Source organism: Rhamphochromis longiceps, linkage group LG19 (genome assembly GCF_057381845.1).
Source record: "Rhamphochromis longiceps isolate RC_006_pf linkage group LG19, R_longiceps_female_GT1.1, whole genome shotgun sequence".
NCBI classification, from domain to species: Eukaryota; Metazoa; Chordata; class Actinopteri; order Cichliformes; family Cichlidae; genus Rhamphochromis; species Rhamphochromis longiceps.
The window spans coordinates 6006083-6025641 of record NC_140575.1 but is presented as its reverse complement, the minus strand read 5'-3'; the positions used below and the strand labels follow the sequence as shown (position 1 = coordinate 6025641).

At 40.8% G+C, this 19559-nt stretch overlaps 1 protein-coding gene across 1 annotated transcript in view; it reads left to right on the top strand.

Moving 5' to 3' along the window:
* npas3 (neuronal PAS domain protein 3) overlaps positions 1-19559 on the top strand; it is a 385275-nt gene that overhangs the window by 330182 nt on the left and 35534 nt on the right. The window contains exon 8 of the mRNA XM_085391470.1: positions 19309-19427. Within this exon, the coding sequence (XP_085247596.1) occupies positions 19309-19427 (119 nt within the window). The remainder of the gene's footprint in view (positions 1-19308; positions 19428-19559) is intronic.

Here is a 19559-nt window from a genome sequence, read left to right as displayed (position 1 = left end):
TAAGATCTTGCCTCAAACAAAAGACCAGTTACTAAAACTCATCCTCATCATCTAATACCTATTAAACAGAAAGCTTTTCAGATTCTTAAAAATCCTGAAATGTTGCATTCTTACTAACCTGTTACACATGAATATCAAACATGTAATTTAGCATTGAGTAAGTGTAAATGCTCTGACCTTTAGTTTTAATCTGTTCAATTTCCTTGCTCCAAGGCAGCCATTAGTTTGAGTACTTTTCTTTGTTTAATCTTTCAAAAACCATTTAAACTTGGGGAAAGTCTAAAGGAAGATCAGTAACTTGTCACTGTTAAATTTGAGCCAACTTGGATAATTGTATACAGCACAGCACATCTCATGCAGTTTGATTTGCTACACTGATGTAGTAAGTCATCAGTGGAAACCTATTGTTAAATGACACTTATAAGGGGAATTACTGTCTGCCACAAAGTAATTTCAACCAGTCGGATTTAAGGCATAGATAGAAGGAGAAACCAGCGACAGCTTCGAAAACTAGCAAGTAGTCAGTGTACCAAGCTATAGAGTTAGCATGTTGTTAAGTGATTAGGGATATCTGGTATCCCCATGTTCATGTTTTTCCTACATCATCATAATAATGTTAGTCAACATTGCCATTGGCAAATGCTGTCTTGTGAGCATTCAGTTAGCATTAGCCAAGAAGTTAGCTAAAAGCTGCTTTTACTGCTTTATTGCTTTTATTAAAAAAAGCAACGCGAGTAAGCTAAATTTGGCTAACAGCAAACCAAGTTTCACTTAAAATGCTTACTATTTGCTCCAGATGAACTATATTTTATATGAGCAATATCATTTTTTCCCTTTTTCCCCACATTGCAAAGCTACAATATCACAATAATGTAATGGTAACTTGCAATGTTAATCATGGACCAACAAGATAAACAGGGTGATATCATTTACAGCTATTATTAAACACTTTTTGTTATCATTGTAGGAATATTTGCTGGCAGCTTCTCATTCTCTGCAAGCATATAGCTTTTATCTCGGAAAGATTTAATTTGTCAAAAGTGTGATGGTGATTTTGCAAATCGGGTGAAAGCCCAGCTGCCTTACAATGTCATATAGATGCTTATATAAAAATAGCACTACTGCCTCTGGATATTCAGAAACTGAATAGTAACTGAATTTGACACTCACATTCACATCCCTCTTGCAATATTCGAGGTTCTGTTAGTGTTAGACACATGATTTAATTGTTTCTCCCATGAGTTTGTGAAAGGGAGCGCATCTTTCAATCCATCACCTAGAGAATTTGATCCTGTTTTGCTTTTAGAGGTTTGCTGTTCAGCAACATTCTAACATCTCTGATGTCAAAGTGATTTTTGAACACAGCAAGAGGGCAAGATTTCAAAAACCATCCCTTCTTCAAACTGCATGACCACACAATGATGACACCTCTGACAGAAAAATGACAGTGAGTTTATACATCCGTCATTTCCTTTGCCTTATTATCCAAACTCAAGATTAGGTCTTTGCTGCTTTAATGATCTGATGTGCCTTCAGGCTTCAGTACGCCTTAGACTATCTCTGCCTGAGCAGGAAGAAAACACCCGAGACGAGGCATGTATGGTCACGTTTCCAGAATCATGACAACAGTTTCAGTTTTTCTTACTGTTTATGTCTTCAAGTTAAAATTTAGCTTGAATAGTTGACTCGAAGGACAAAGCAGTACCTACATGGTTTGCCTTTGAGCCACCTGCCTTCTTATTTACACTCACTTTCATTCTCATTCACTCCATCTTCATAAAAGCTTGCATTTAATGGAGTATTTATTTCAATTTTCTCTCATCAGAGGGCAGAATTACTAAGAAAACCAGCCCAGTTTCAAAGTCTTTCTGGAAGTAAGAGTAATTCTGCCCTCCAGGAAAACACCATAAGTTCTCCATTACTAGCTCCTTGCGGTCTAATTGTCCGCGGCATTGCCTTATTTCAACATCATAAGTCTTTGATTATTGTTGCTAATTATGCTATTAGCACAATGGAGGGGAATAATTCGTCATAATCACTCACATTTATCATAATTATCCAAGTTTACAGTCACCTACGTTTAATGTCATGTAGAGTAGCCATTGGCAGCGGCTGCTGCCCAAGGACTAATTTACTGTGTGTGTGTGTGTGTGTGTGTGTGTGTGTGTTCGGTAGTCGAGTGTGTTTGTATTTGCATTTGAAATGTCACTTGTACTCCAGGACAGGAGGCAAAGGTCAAATCTGGAGGGATATTTACACATGTACACTGTTCTCTTGTATTACACACTCTAGTTGTCATTCACCTCTTTCTTCAAGCCTCATTTTCTCAAATATTTTTGTTTTCCTCAAAGGCCTTTAAAAAGAGCTTGATGCCAACTGTATGTAAGAAATTCTAATGTGCTGTGCATCATATAGAGCACTATAGCTAGGTAGCAAACAAAAGTTTCTGGGTTTTTCTTAGCAGCTTGCTTTGGTAATGTTGTCCAACCATTTTGAGGTGTGGTGATTGATATGGATTCAGACTCCAGTCACTGAAAGAAAAAAGAAATTCTCCCAAATCCACCTCAGTTTCTTTGTATGAGCACAAATGAAAATGAACTTTTCAAAATATAATCCACCTTTCACTCCTGATTTTTGTGAGCTGAGTATGTGATCATTTTGATTTGTGGTCAAATTCATACGTGCTTCTAGCAAAGCAAACCCGCACACTTTCTTTCGTCAGTTGTGTGTTTGGCTGTTTTCTCTACCTCAGTGTTGGTTTTATCTTTTTATTACCAGCTTTATTTCGTAATATCTCACTCACTGACCACTAGGAGGGACTTCAGTCCTCCTCTATTGCAACGTATTAGCTATTACAATTTTTTTATGGCAAGTGTAAAAAAAGTTTGTATAAGGACCAGGACACTGCAGCCTGTGTCCAATGTGTGTATCTTTGATTTTTAGCTTTCACTTTATGCGGCAGTGGCTTCCCAAGAAAGTTCTTGGTTCGTGTTTTTCCGGTCCATGCTTGTTAGATTTCTTGGTGATTCTTTCTGGATTGGCAGAAACCTGAAGTTGGATAACTGCTTGGTTAGGCTTAGAAAACATCATGGTTAAAATAATAATAATGGATTGCATTTATGTAGCGCTTTTTGAGACCCTCAAAGCACTTTACAATTCCACTATTCATTCACTCTCACACACTAGTGGAGACAGCTATGGTTGTAGCCACAGCTGCCCTGGGGCAGACTGACAGAAGCAAGGCTGCCATATCGCGCCATCGGCCCCTCTGGCCATCACCAGTAGGTGAAGTGTCTTGCCGAAGGACACAACGACCGAGACTGTCCGAGCCAGGGCTCGAACCGACGACCTTCTGATTACAAGACGAACTGCCAACCCTTGAGCCACAATCGAAGTGTAAAATATACTTGTCCACCGTGTTAATCTTGCATATTGATAAACTGATTCTCAAGATTGCACAGTGCTAAGGGCAATCACACTACCACAGGTTGTGCGGTGGCAGGTTACACCCGTTACAAGCTAGGCCGGTGAGCTGATTGTTTCTAGATAATGATCAAGGTTAATACATGATTGTTTTTCTTCAGTAAACTAATTAGTGAGGGATAGCTCACTCTCACAAGCAGAGTTGCCAACAGTCTTAACACAAAAAGGAATTTTTTCAGTCTCAAAGTCTTGCATAAAGCTGTTCTGTTTTTCAGACCTGGTAAATGATTTCTATACAGCAGGTCCTCTAAAATCCACACTCAGTGGCAAAATTAGTCACAATGGATTTTCTGAAAGTGCCCAGATTAATTAAATCAGTGTCTTTTTTTTAAGCAAAGCAATAAAACCACTTGAGGCAAACAAAGAACTTTCAGAAGCAGAGGATTATTACTAGAGCAAAATTATCCGTTTGGTTAAGTTTTATTAAACCGCCACCCGCTCGCCACCGCTCTAAATGGAATCTTTAGAGTACACAATGGACAATCACACACCATTATTATTAGAGTTTTCTAATTAGGCTTCTTAACGAGGACAGGGCTGTTTACAATGGAAGCCGGAGCTGTTCAGATAACGGCAGCAGAGGACAGGACGGCACCGGACGGCAAATAAAGCGTTCCTCACTGCTATCTTTCTGTCACAGCAATGATAACATGGGAACTCTTCAAGGTCCAACACTCAACTTTTAATTTGTGGGCACGAAGGGTGTGTGTTTGAGAGTGAGTGAGCTCAAACTAAGTTTAGAGAGTGATATGTCACACATGGTGAAGAGGTCTGCCCCTGACGGTGCAAAGAGAAGACGATGTGTTAAAGTTTCAGTATTACAGCACAGGAATAAGAAAAGACTAACTAAAGGAAGGAAAGTACAAGCAGGGGAAGAAATTAAGAAATAATGTTTAGCAGGTCCCTGAAATATAATAGAAAACAAGGATAGAGAGTGCAAAAACTAAACAGGAACAAAAATTGATCCAGTTTAAAACAGGAAGGACGAATGGGGTAAACTGGAGGAACTTAAGTGAATAAATAATAGACCAGAAAAGAAAGGCCCTATATAGCACTTTATCATATGGAAGGAAGAAAGGAAGGAAAAAATGGATAAGCATTTGACTATGGAAGGATGTGGAAATGCATTTTACAGCAAGTTTACCAATGGTATGAATGAAAGAAGAAAAGAAGGAAGGAAAGAATGTCAAAGATGGGCATGAAGGTTAACATGGATAGATTTAGTGAAAACTAAAAAGGGACAAAAAACAAAAATGGATCCAGTTTAATAAAAGGAAAGCAACAGAAAGAGTAAATTGGAGGCTTAATCAAGAAGGTATCTAACAAGTGTAAACACAATGGGACAGAGGGAAGGAAGCAAGGAAAAGCTGATATTTCAAGTGACGAAGATAGATTAAAAAGGGGGGCATGAAGCTTGAACCGAACATCCCAGCTCTAAGGTCGCAAGTCTGTACCCACATAAGATCACATTAGCATGATGGCAAGATGAGCTATTCTTATTTCCCGGAGACTTACTCTGACTCTAACCGTACCCTAAACCTGAAGCCAATGAGAGGCCTTCCATTATCTGTTCAGGGTAGTTTGCCCCAACAACGTATAAGCAGCACACACTGTGTTTGATTTATACACACTGGAACAGCAAATATTGATTCATCCGAGGCTGAAAAAAACTAAATAAGACATTTCCTCCTGTTTGTTAAATGTCTCTTACAGATGAACTTGAAGTTTCACAGCCAACACTCCGTGACCGGCAACCGATCTGTCCACGTTCTTGTCTCTATCAGAGCTAGGCGATGACCCTCTTCAAAGCCTCAGTAGAAGTAGTAATCATGTAAAACAGCGGGTGCACGTCTGTTCCATCTGATCAGAGACAATAAGTCATAGTTTGTGTTCATCAGGAGCCAGAGCAACTCTTCACAGACATGTTTGTAAAACCAGTTAGCAGCTCACTGAACACGGCCGCCACATCTATTCCTCCTCACGCCTTCCTCTGATTACGGATGCTAATCTGTTCAGTTCATCCATCTGTCCCTCTCTCTGCTGCCGCCTGGATTCAATTACACCAAGCATGCGCCTCGCTCTGTTGTCCCCGTCCTCTCTGTTTCTTCTTCCTTCTCATCGTGTTCTGCTTCTTGTGTTGTTGTTTTTTGTTTTTTTTGTACTTCCCTTTCTTGTTTGGTTGTCTTTTATCTGGGGACGCTGCGCTCGTCTGGCCAAACATGAACAGAGAGACGAGGAGAGAGATAGAAATTAAAAGAAAAGAAATAACAACAGAAGGACTCAGAGACACAGAGGAAGAAAAGTGAAGACTGAGTTATGAATTAATTTAACATGGAAATGGGCTCTTTAGAAAAAACTGTCCTGAACAGTGATGGAAGTTGCAGTGATGCAACTTTGAAAGACCACTGGTTAAATGTATTAAAATGTGTTTATAATTGTGTTGTTGAGCGACAAATATTTGCAACATGCAATAAGAAGTTACAAGTCCGTTTGAAGTTAGTTGTTAATCAAATGCTGATAATTTTATAGTCATATTGTTAGCTGCTAGTCAAACCCTAAAAAAGCACGTTATTCCAGTGTGGCCGATAAACCTAAAACCAAAAGATTTACATTATGAGGAGCAAAACCAGTGATGCACTGGCAACCCGCCTAGGGTGTATGCCACCTCTCGCCATATGCGTGCTGGCTCCAATTCTTCTAAATGGCAAACAAACCTATATATTAATGATCAGCTATAATGCTTTTAATATTTCAGTGTGTTCAGCATGTATTCCATATTTTCATTTTTAGTCATAATTAGGGTAACCAAAGAAATCTGGAATCATTAGCTATAGAAAATTTCCCAAAGCATCCTGCATTGTAGGGCTGCCACAAACGATTATTTTGATAGTCGACTAGTCACCGATTATTTTTGCGATTAGTCGACTAATCAGATCATCATCCATTGGACGTAAAACTACAGCTTATTGCACCAGCAGCATCTGCTCTTATAACTATCATTAGCTTACAGCTTTAAGTGTTTAAGGTCTGTGCTAACTAAAAATAAAGACAAGATGATAGTTTATTAAATTTTAATGAAATTTGCAGATTGTTTCGGTGAAGTTTAATAAACTCCTTGCTATCTAAAATATAACAGGACACTGGAGTATATTCTGGAGCATCTCACACTTCTGATAATCAGTTGTCTGCTTGATGTTTATTCAGCTGTGTAAAAACTATAACTTTAATCTCAGACAAACTGATTTACTCAGGAACAAATAAAATACTAAAAAAAAAGCCAAACAATAACATTTTAAGTTATCTAAGTGACTCATATATATATTTAACCTGAGTAGCGAAAGACGGCGGTGGGTTTGAAAACGATTTGCGGGGAGTCCGGTGTTCTCACGGCGCTAGTGAGCCTAGCCCCCGGCTCGCTAACGAGCTAGTGGGTAACAGATGTCTCCGAAAACGTCGGAGCGCTTTTGAAAATATGTGGTGTCCTGATAAACTGAGCAGATATTTGAGGTTTACACAGCTACATTCTCGCCTGAAAATATGTTAAACGTTTATTTTGTGACCCAGAAAGAATAATAAGAGTAACATTAAAACTAACTAGCTGCCGCCATTGTTGGAAACTGCGCTGAATTATGAATTCTGGGACACAGCTTCTTCTTCTTCGGGGTTTAACGGTAGCTGACATCCTTGTACATGCAATGCTGCCATCTTCTGTTTCAGTCCGTTATTACACTCTTAAATCCTGCCACTTATTCCTGCGTCTTTTGTGATCTTACAAAGCTTCAAACGACGCGTCGACTATTAAATCAGTCGTCGACGATTTTGATAGTCGACGTAATCGTGACTAGTCGACAAATCGTGGCAGCCCTACTGCATTGGCAAGCTAGCATTTTTTTTTTCGGGGTAAGATAGATTGTTTAACTTGTCTATGATCTGCTCTATGATTTTGCAAGGAACTGCAAAGAAGGTTCTTTGGTGTCCAGGTTGACAGATGAGTTCAGGCAGGAGTCTCTGTTAATTATGATGTTTGCAGATGACACTGTGATCTGTAGTGAGAGTAGGGAGCAGTTGGAAGAGAGCCTGGAGAGGTGGAGGTATGCTTTGGAGAGAAGAGGAATGAAAGCCAGTAGAAGTACAACAGAATACATGTGCGAGTGAGAGGGAGGCAGGTGGAACAGTAAAGCCTGGGTGATTTGTGACAGAGGGAAGCTAGAGTGAAAGAGAATGTTTACAAGCTGGTAGTGCGACTGGTTGTATATATGCAGGTGACAGAAATGATGAAATGCTAAGGTTTTCACTGGGAGTGACCAGGATGCGCAGGATTAGAAATAAGCAGATCAGAGGGACAGCTCAGGTTGTTGTTTTGGAGACAAAGTTAGAGCGGCAAGGTTGAGATGGTTTGGACATGTGCAGAAGAGTTGCAGTGGATGTATGGGACAAAGGATGCTTTGTTCATATGGGGGTATTTGTCCAGGCCAAGACTTAAAAAGTCCAAAACTAGGATTCCAGTATAACCATCTCTGAGCTATAATCATCTGTCTGGAAATATGCTATATAAATAAATTTGAACCTTGAACCACTCTCTGAATGTAGATTGCTTACAAGCGGTTTAACTTCTATTTTGGCTTTAATTCAGTAAAAAAGAAAACTAACAGACCATTTCTTATTGGGCTGCTTGTGTGTCTAACACTTCATATTCACAAGGTTTAAGCTTCTTCCTCCTCAGGTTTTAGTTTTTACAAAAAGAAAAGAAGAGATCCAGCACCCTGCTATGTTTGGCTAAAAAACAATGCAGGATAGGAGTGTTATAAGGTGCTGGACACTGTATTTTATTTGTGACACCACTGTTGTCACTGAAAATGTCAGAGGAAGAGCCCGTTGGGAAATCTCATATTTGCTTTGTCTGTTTGTATTTGTTTTTGGCTTGTTTTGTTTTTTCTTTAGCATGACTGGGACCAAAAGCTATGGATTTATCTGCTTCACATCTGCATGTGTGGCACACATGCAAGTACAGTTCTAACCCACCTCTGCTTTAATTCGTCACTCGTGATCTTTTGACATTTCTCTGTACTTCTTCTACTTATTGCATTGTGCATTTCATCTAATTCCCCCATTACTTAGCACTTAGTTCAGGGGTGTACGACAGACGTGTCCTTGATCCAACACAGCTGATTTAAATGACTAAATGACCTCCTCAACATGTCTTGAGGTTCTCCAGAGGCCTGGTAATGAACTCATCATTTGATTCAGGTGTGTTGATGCAGGGTATCTAAAACCTGTAGGACACCGGCCCTTGAGGCCTGGAGTTGCCCACCCCGACTTAGTTTCGCCTACACCAAGTAGCGCATCGGGCAGTTAACGATCTCCATTGACGTCGGTCAGTGGCGACTGCTTTGGCTTCGTCCCAGGTGATGTCGACGATTTTCAGATCATCCGGGCTCAGATCATCAGATCGTCCTGGCAAGCCTGGATGAGAAAGGACGAGGGTTGGGCGTGGGGTTAGCAACTCCACCCTGCAAAACCGACTGCTACAGAATCAGCAATGTATGGAATTCACTCATATTATACATTTTTAGATTTGAAGTTTAGTTATTCATTTGCACTATTGTCCCTAATCAGGCTAAGCGGCAACACAAAGGCTCAATAAATAAGCCCAGGTTTACCATTCTAACAAGGTTCACATAACAGGTGGTGTTGGCAGCATGTAACCAGTTACAGTGGATAGTGGAGTAGCAGAAGAGTCTGAGGCTATGGTTCTCCCCTGTGTGATTGTTGGGGTTTCCTTCTATTACTGTAGGATCTTTCCTTACAATATAAAGTGCTTCTTGGTGACTGTAATTGAATTGAAAAAAGGTGCAGTGTCTACCCCATGTAAGAGATGAGTTGCTACCCAAGTGGAGGAGTTAAAGTATCTCGGGGTTTTGTCCAAGAGTGAGGGGACAGACAGATTGATGCCAGGAAAGCAGAGGTGTCGATTTACAGATCGATCGATGTTCCTACCCACACCTATGTCCATGAGCTGTGGGAACTGCCTGAAAGAATTAGACTGGAGATATAAACAGTAGAAATGACTTTCCTCTGAAGGCTGTCTGGGCTCGGCCTTAGAGATAGAGTGCAGAGCTTGGTAATTCTGGAGGGGCTGAGTAGAGATGCTAGGAGTCAGCTGAGATGATATGGGCATCTGCCTCCTGGACCCCTCTTAGGTGAGATGAGTCAGGCATGACTTGTAGCAAGAGGAGCTCCCTGAGGCAACCGCAAAACATGCTGGAGAGATTGCGTCTCATCATCTAACTCCCGTTTCATCATATAAATAGTACGATCATAAATGACGCAGGTGTCACAGGTTTAAGACACTGGAAGATGTCGCTGCATTTACAATTGTTTGTTCTGTAAAGTAAATACGCAGTAATGCATAATAGGGTTGCACAGTTAATTGAATTCTCATTTCAGTGATTGACATGATTTTGGCTTCCCACAATTAAATGAAAATGATTGAACAATATTAAAAATGCATGCTCTGCCAATACAACACAAACGAAAAATACACTTGATTTACTTGTGGCCAAATAGCCCAATCTATAAAACTTTACTCTAAAAGGCATTTAGCTTGTCCACATGGGCAGCAGCAAATTTCCACTTGAAGGTGTCAGTTTTAGATTAGGGGTTTCTTTCTCGATCAGCACCCTCTCAAGTCCAAGGCAATGTGAAGCTTGCTTCAAAAAAATAAATCAGTTCAAAGAAATCATTAAAAGCCCCAAATTACCATGACATTCATGCCCCTGATTATTGTACATTTCTGACCACAGCTGTAACAATTAATGATTTTGCAATATTAGGGCTCATAGAGCAATGAAGTGGCTTTAAAGCTTCTGAAAGAAAAAAAGTGAAGTGAAGTTGTTCCTAAAAATCTATATTGCTTATTGATGTTTGTCAAGGAAAGACAAAAACTTTAAATGGTCTTTAAAACATTGACCCTGCCACTACCTGCATAGGGGGCCCATAAGATTTTCTGAGTATGTATATGTCTTTAAAAGAGACCTGATTTGTCAGGTAGGCAGTGTTTTGGTGGGGGTTGACCTCTTAGGTGTGCAGCATTAATTATTATGCCGATGTAACCCAGTAACCAGTAACCCCCTTTCCAAAATTCCAAAAACCTGAAGTTGACTGAATTGTGGAGTTAAAGCCCCAAATCCTGCTTCACAGTAGCCGGTTCAGGACTAACGCAAGAACTAAACTGTCACTCTCTTTCTCTCTACAGTCTCCTGACTTTGGCTTGTTTTGCCCTTGTTTTCTGTCTTTCTCCTCCCTTTTGGGCTTTCCAGCAGGAGTCACGTCTCTCTCTGTCTCTGGAAGTAATTATGCAGGTTGCAGATACAGACAATTGCCTATTATCTCTGCGTTGTGTATGCGTGTGTCATTGTGACCTCCGACCTCAGTCAGAACAAAGACGAGCTGTCAGTCTCATCATCCGTATCAGGGAAAACAAATTGTCTGTTCATTTACCCTCCACCTCAGACTCCACGTCTTCCCTCCTTTCCTCAACCCTATTGTCTCTATACTTTGTGGACAATGGTATGCGGACACTTGAATGTGTCATTATGTAAAACATGAGACGCAGACACGCTGATCATTAATGCACTGCTCTCTCCAGCACATGAGGGTTCCTGTCACTGGTACCTAACCAAAATATACAGATCTGCCTTCAAACTTTTGACCTTTTTTGTTGCTTTGTAATCGTTCATCTTCTTTTTTGTCTTTGTTTCACAACCATTCTGTCTTCCCTTTCCCCCCGTCTTTTCATAGGTAGATCAGCTCCCAAAAGAGAAAGTGGAAAAGCTAAATACAGCTTAGAAAAGCCTTAGTCCTATCACAGGGAGATCACTGAGAAAGAAGAGGAGGGAGGAGGAGGGAGGAAGATGAAACGAGGGGTTGAGGGATATCTCAGAGGAGGAAATACAGGAGTCAAAAGAGACCAGGAGAGACAAAGCTAGGACTGAGGTGTCTCAAGGCTATTAGAGCACTGTTTGATTTGAGCTCACTGTCCTGATAAGACTGTCAAAATAAAAGTATCTTTTTTTTATCACTGTAGTGAAAAAGGAGAGGAAATGTGGGGAGGATGCACTGGGGGAGGAAAGGAAATGGAGAAACTGAGGTGAGGAAGAGGAGGAGGAGAAGTGGAGGTGTGTTACAGATTATATATGAAAAAAACTTTGGTTCCCAGGCTTTAAACAATGTGGGAAAGGCTTTGAGGGAATCTACTGTTACACACACGAACACACAAACTTTGTAAAGCTTTGTAAAAAACTGTACAGGAATCTGACTGAATCCTTCTTCATTGCGTCCTCTTCCTCAATTTCGTCTCTGCCTTGTTCTTCAGATCATTTTCCTTCCTCAGTACAGACAGTACAGCTCCTATCTTCCACTCTCACTCATTTTCCTCCTCTTTCTTCTCCTTTCCACTGTTGTCTCGTCCTCTTTTTCCTCTCCGTCTTTACTCCCAACTTCGTAGTCTTCATCATCTCCTTCCCTCTTCCTCCATCCATTTCTTTTTGTCCTCTGCCTTTACCTCCTCTATCTCCTCTTTTTTCTCCTTGCTTCTTTATCTCTCCCACCTCCTCCTCGTCTTCACTCCCCATACTTGTCTTCTTTCAAACCTCTCCCCTCTGATTTCTTAAGCCCTCTTTTCCTATCTTCTTTTTCCAACCAGTATCTCCGCTCTTCTCTTCCTCCACATTTTTAAAAAATCACTTCCTATTTCTGCCCCTGCTTCTTTCCTTCTGTCTTTCCTTCTTTCCTTCCTCATCCCTCTTCTTCGCCCTTTCGCTGCCTGTTCTCCATTCCCCTGTAGCACCTCCTCCACTTTCATATACCAAACTGTTATCGCTTGGACTTTTCTTCCTGACACAATTTGTCAAATCCTGCCTGATAGAAAACACATTCTATTCATAAGGCGAGTCTCGCCTCCTGCCTTTCCCTCCTCCACCTCTTCCTCCCCTCCTCTCCCTCCTGACACTAGCAATTCAATTACAGCCATGGAGGCGATAGTGAGCCGGAGAGGCAGGAATATGACAGGACAGTTACAGAGTGTTTACACAATTAAACTTTTCTTTGACAATAGTCTCTCCCTGTGATGAATACCTAGCTCGCTTGTGCTTTCCGTGTGTGTGTGTGTGTGTGTGTGTGACCCCATATTTAGATTATTCCTGCTCTTATATATGTATATACTGTGTTTGGAAGAAAGTGCACTGCGGCACATCCTTCATGGTTGCCTGTCTGATCTCCCATGGGTCTGCTCTGCCTTGTGGTTCAGTGTTTCCCAGAGAATTAGATTGCATTTATGGCTTCAGTGTGGGCAGTGGCACACACATCCATTTCTATGTGTATGAATCGAAGCAAGCCCACAGTATCTTAGGTAAGTAAATAATGTACTTTTTATAACAATGATGAAGAGATGTACCTCTTCCAGCTGCTCCGTTTAGGATTCGCCACAGGGAATCATCTACCTACATCTCACCCGATCCCTGCCATCCTTGTCTGTCCCACCGACCGTCTGCATGTCCTTCATGACATCCATGAATCTCCTCTGTGGTCTTTCTGTGGTCTGCAGATCGCTTCAGCCTTTCCTCTCTAACTGTCAATTCTGGTCACTCCTAACCTGTCACCTCTCCTGCCTTTTTATAATTGCCAACACAACCCTACATTATAGCAGGTCTCTTTACTCACAAATCACCCCTAACACTTGTCTCCAACCACTTCCGCTTTGCCTACACTCTCTTCTTCCTTACTTCGCTCTGTCTGTTGCTTTGGATAGCTGACCTGAGCTATTTTGCTTCTCTCCAGAGCATACCTCCACCTCCAGGCTCTCTTCCACCTGCTCCTTACTCTCAATACAGATCACAGTGTCCCTGTGAGCATCATGGTCCACTGACACTCTTGCCTGACCTCACTTGTCAACTCCTCCATCACCACTGCAAACAAGAGCGGGCTCAGAGACTATCCCACCCCCACCTTGAACCCGTCTGTCACCTCACCACTGTCTTGCTGTTTTGATGCAAGTCTTGCATCATCCTCACAAATCTCACCCATTACTTCAAGATATGGCTCATTAGTCACGCAGAATCAGTTACAGTACCAGTAGAAGCTTTTTACAACTTAACATGTTGCGCCTCTTCTGTTAAAGTACACAGGACACTAAAAGTTCTGTCCAGTGTTTTCTAAGCTGATTTTCAATACTGTATGTATGTATTTCTCATAGAACTTCCCTATGATCATTCCCTAACTCTTCCTAGTATCTCAAATTGAAAGTATCAATCACCTCTGGCCTGATCCACTTTTTCTTTCTGCCATTTTGTTTTCTCAACACTGGAAACATCAGAGCCTTTGAGATGCCTTTTAAGCACACTTCTGCTTCCCTGTCAGTCTGATTAATTTGTTGTGAGCTTCTCTTTTCAGCCACTTAAAGTTGCTAAATGACTCATTAATGTGCTACATGTGTCTGCCTTATCTGCTGTATTACACGCCTCTTGTTAAATTAGTGTGTTTTCCTCACTCTTCCTTTAGTTTGTCGTAGCGGCGCTTTGCTGTGGCTGCAGCGGCAGCTGGTGGAGGTTGCAGTGACCTTGCTGTAGCTTGCTTTGTCTCGCCCCACGCGCCTCTGTCACGTTAGCTAGTTATCAGTCGGACACAACGGGCTCCCTGAACCAGGCAACGTTATTAGAGTGTCTGACAATGATACCCTGTCCCACTGAGACTTCCCGGCAATTGCGCGCGCACACACACACACACACACACACACACACACACACACACTGGTGGAAAGAAACCCTCAGTACTCTGGGTATTGTCCACAGATCACAGGCGTAGGTGAGTTGTTCTTTTTAATTAATCATTTGTCCTTCAAACGAGGGAAAGTTTCAGTGCCGTAGATAATTAGGTCCCAGAGTCGGGCGGCGGCAGAGCCGGTAGCCACCTGCTGCCTTTGTAGCGCTAATCTTTGTCTTGTAGGAGCGTCGTCCCCGAAGACGCCATGGCTACGCACGCCGAATGAGCAGAATGAGAAAACACCTCTGAATCCCCACATGATCCTGCTCCTCCTCCTCTTCTCTCTTCTTTTTATTCTGTTTGTCTTTTTTCCCCTCTCTGCGTTCTTTCAGACTCCCTCCACTCTTCCTCCTCTTCTTTCCTGTAATCTTTTACTTGTTCTTATTCCCTCCACTCCTCCTCTTCCTTTCACTTCTTTTACAACAGAACTTACCCCTCCTCCTCTTCCTCCTCCTCCAGATCATCTCTTCCTCTTTTCATCCTGTTATTCTTTTCTCCCAGTTCTCTACTCTCACAGCTTCCTCCTTTTCCATCTCGTCTTCTTCTCCTGTTGTTGCTCCCTACACTGTCCATCCGCTTTATACCTTCCATTGCTGTACAACTTATTCTCTCTTGACTTCCTCTTTCCTCCTTTCCATCCTTTCATCTGATATTTCGTCTACTTTTACACCATTTTCCTTAATTTCCTTCTCCTCTTATTCCTCCTCCATTTCCTTTCCATCTGTTTATATTTTCTTGCTCACACTTCCCCTACTTTTTCCTTGCTTTATGCCTAAATTTGTGCTTCTTTTCTTTTCCTCCACGCTGTTTCTTTTCTGTCATCCTCATTTTTTTCATACCCTTGCTCCCATTTCCTATGCTCTTTTTTCTCATTCTTTTTTTCCTATTATTTCTCTATTTTGACTCTTAAACTCTCCTTCTGTTTTTCCTTTTTTATAATTTCTGTTGCTTCTGCTCAGAGCCCCTTTGTTCCCTGCTCTTTCTTGATGCATCTCTACGATTCTTCATCTCTTCACCACCCTCCTCCTCTCCTTTGACTCTTTTTTCTCTCTTAGACCCACTGCTCCTCCTTCTGTCTTCTTGTTCTTTTTATATTTTTCTTCCTACTCCAGTCGTCTTCCTGTTCTTCGTCACGTGGATTCCTTTTCTCTTCTCTCTCCTCGCCTTTCTTCCTTCTCTTGCTGTTTCAGTTCTTCCTTCACTTCATTCATGCAGAAATTGTTTAATTGCAAACAAGCACACAACGTGTGTGTGTGTGTGTGTGTGTGTGTGTGTGTGTGTGTGTGTGTGTGTGTGTGTGTGTGTGTGTGTGTGTGTGTGTGTCAAAATGAAAAGAGGTGTGTATGACAGTGAATGTGATATCTCAAGTGAGTGAGTGTGTGTATGCATGCAGAAACTAATCCCATTAATTCAAAGAGAATAACAAAGACAGAAGGGGGGTGGGGGGGAGTGGGGGGGTCCAGCTCCCCTGTCATTTGTCTGTCCTCTCTCTCTTCCATTCCCTCTCTCCCTCCATCATCATTATTCTCCGTCAGATCGGCTGCTGTTTTCCTTTAGGAGCGACTGGTGGTGGGATGGAAGAGAAGAAGAGGGAGGGGGTGGAGATGAAGATTTGTAGCTCCTCCTGGGAAGCTTCATGTCCTTTCCTTTCCCTCCTTCTTCTTCTTCTCCTTTTCCTCCTTCCTCTTTTGTTTCCCCTTTTTCCTCAGATATCCCTGCCTATTTTTCACTTTGTCCTTTTTCCATTCCTGTTACATTTCACTTTGTTCTTACTTCATTCTTTCTCCCACCTCTTTTCTAAACCTTCCCTTTACCCAAGTCTCATCGCCTTCACTTCATTTCATTTCTTTTTGCCTCCCTCTGCCTCTTTTCTCTTTCTTTTCTCTTCCTTCCTCCCCTTCCATCTCCTGCTCTCTCCACATCTTTTGCTTTTGCTCCACTTGTTTAGAATTGTTTGTTTTTCTTTTTCTTTTTCATCTCTGGATCAAGTGAGCAGTGTGCACACCTATGTTTGTGAATGTGATAACTCAAGAATGAAGTGATGTAGGAGAGTTAAGTTAATACCATTGTTGTATCTACTCAGATGAGTTTGAATGTCAGTGATTTTGACCTGAAGGTCAAGGTCACGTTTTTTGAAAATCTTCTGATGGGTAGCATGAGTGGTTGTCAGTATTTTTATCCCATGCTTCATCTACTTTCCTTTTTCTATCAAGGTTTTTCTGAAATGACTTCTTTTCTTTCTGTCTACCTGTTTCACATTCAAATTTGTATTTCTCTTATTTTTCCCTTACTTCCTCCTTTATTTTCTCCAGTCTTTCCACCCCCATGCTTTCCCCTCTCTCCTTTTTTCCCTCACTCCCTTTTTCTCTCATTCACCCCCTCCCCCCTCCCTCCGGTCTTCCTCTCTTCAAGGACGTTTATATTATAAAGGATGAATTTGCATATTAATTCATTTCTTTCAATTTTTTCAGATTAGACGTTGTCAACACATATCAGTGCTGATCAAACTGCCACATCCACCAGAGACCTGACTGTGTTCATGCATAAGCGTGCATGGTTGTGCGTGTGTGTGTGTGTGTTAGGGGAGTTGCCTCCTGAAACAAAGAAAAATAAAGACCTGCAACAGAGGGAAAAGCAAGTAGCCTTTTAGTGCTCACCAACCTGAACAACTGTGTTGAGACATCATAAAAGGATTTACATGCTGGAAGGAAATGTTCCAGTTCTGCGTCGTGCTAAAGTTGCAGGAAGCGGCGTTGGTGGATGTAAGCTGCACGATAACATGTTGATCGCTGTCTGTGGTTAAATTGTGCTTTCGCATTACCTTAAATGTTCACAAGCAAATAGAAAACAAATAACCCAGCATGTCTGGAATTACAAATATGGACTTGGATTAGCTTTTTTTAATTTGATGAAAGCTGTAGGAAATTAGCCAGCACAAGAGTTATCTTATATTACACGTCTAAAGGATGTGTGCTATAGTTTAGAGTTTTGGTTCACTTCCTGTTGTATTTTTTCTTTTCTTTTTCTTGTTTTACGTTTCTCATCGATCAGTCTGTGTTTTGTTTTTTTGCCCTTTGGCAGCCCCTTCTTTCACTTGTTTACTTTCTCTGACTGACCGCTTGTGTTTGAATCAAATTTGGATTTTGTGACTTTAGCTTGTCTTCCCATTTGAGTCTCTTCTTCCAAGTGAACGATCGCAATTTGATTGTGATGATTAATCGTACCCTGTGCTGCTCTTTGAGAATTTCTGATGGAGGATGGGGCAAAAAAATTGCACATGACTTTCCCACTCTTTTTTAAAATTGTTACTGTGTTTAGGAGCAACATAATCCCTGACTGAGTTACACAGAGATGCACAGTGTTGTGTTTTTCAGTGAATGAAATAATGCATTCACAAACTGTGTATGAGTCAGCAGGAGGTGGTTGGGGCTACATGGAAATTCTACACAGGTTTTGACTCCAAAGTCTGTGGATTAGTTCAAAGAAAAATAATTTGGTGAGTCTGATTGAACTTACATGATCACAACCTTTCTGTAACCTTAACCAGCTTCAACTCTTGAAAATCTGAATACACTGTTACACATTCACAAGTACAGCACTCCAGACACATCTGGGAATAATGCTACAACAATAACACTCCCATATTGCCATGCTTAATTCCAAGTGAATTTTGACATTTGTACACTTAAGCAACCTGGATTGTGTTTGTACTGAACACTGTTGGTCATCGTGTTTAAGTGTAAGGGAACATTTCCTGGCTGTCTCTCCTCACATCGCTTCCTCTGATGGACGGAGAAGTTATGAATATGCAGCTGATTTCTGAAAGCTGACAGCTGCTGACAAATGAAGCATCTCACCTTACGTAAGCATTGCTACCTCCTGATTTGATGTAAGCTCACTGGCTGAACTTTGAAGGCTGCTGAAAAAATTGACTTCTTGTGTGAGGATTTCATGTTGTGAAGGGCCAGGCTGCCACAGGCTGTTAACCTATCTATCAGTTAGGAGTCGTCTGAGCAATTTTAACTTTGCTAAAGGAAGCATCAAATTTCAGTCTTTCAACAATTACATGAGGCTTATTTTAATAGTTCTAATATCAGAAGATTGTCGTTTTCAAGCTGTTAACCTTAACCCTTTACTTTGGATCTAATCGCTGCGTCGTCCTCTTCTGATGTGTTTTGACATTTCCCCGTTTGAGTGTCATGAGCTGCTTTGATTTGATTGACGGGTTGACTGCAGCTGTGATTGGTTGACTGGCTGAACTGACAGTATGAATGTGTTTATTTGTTATACACCCATTTAAAAATGCTTCACTTGTGTTTGAGCCAATTACAGTTTTCTGCGCTGTACACTTTTGGTGAACCATCATAAAGTAAACTAATCTTTTTTTTATTATTGTTGCTATGCACTGTTTTCAGTTTCATTCCACCTGGACTTTAGGTTATTTAGTTTCAGTCTGATTAATAACTTGCATAATTAAGTGTTCTATATTGGGATTTCTTACTTGAAATTATTCAAAATGTACATACATTAAATTGCATGTGTGTATATATAAATATATTTTTTATGAAAAGTCTGGTTTTCTGTATTTATTTTTTTTTACTGAACTAAAATGTTTTTGCACGTGTAGGTTTAGTTTTTAGTTTTTGTTGACTTTAATTACCTTGGTGGTTGTTAAACATGCCCATACAGTAAAGACTTACAAGGAAGCAAGAAGACTTAAAACTAGCAGTTGATGGCATAACCTTACTGGAAGCATTTATTCAAGTTGTAAATCATATCCTTGTATGATGACTTTTTAAAAAAATACCAAAACAAAAAGGCTTCTTTAAAACTATTTCAACTTACCTGTTACATTTTAAGTGTTTTGTTTGACATTTGGAATATAGAACTAAATTAATCTTATAGAGCGTTGTGTGATTTTTTTTCATTCAGTTTATTTTGCATAATACACTCAGAAAAAGAAACATTTATCAGACTCAGTTTTCGTATTGTCTGTTTTTGTCACAGTCGAATCCAGCAGTCCCAGTCTTCTGGCTCCTGATAACTCCCTGGAACGGTCCTTCTTCATCCGGATGAAATCTACACTCACAAAGAGAGGCGTGCACATCAAGTCCTCAGGATATAAGGTCAGAACAATGTATCGCAAAAATAAGTTGAATTCTAAAACTGGAACTGTGGAGAAGGGGGAAAAGAAAAGTCACTATGAAGTTTTTCATAAAAACCTCTTGTGTTGAAGCTGAAAGTCAATCTTTCTTCAA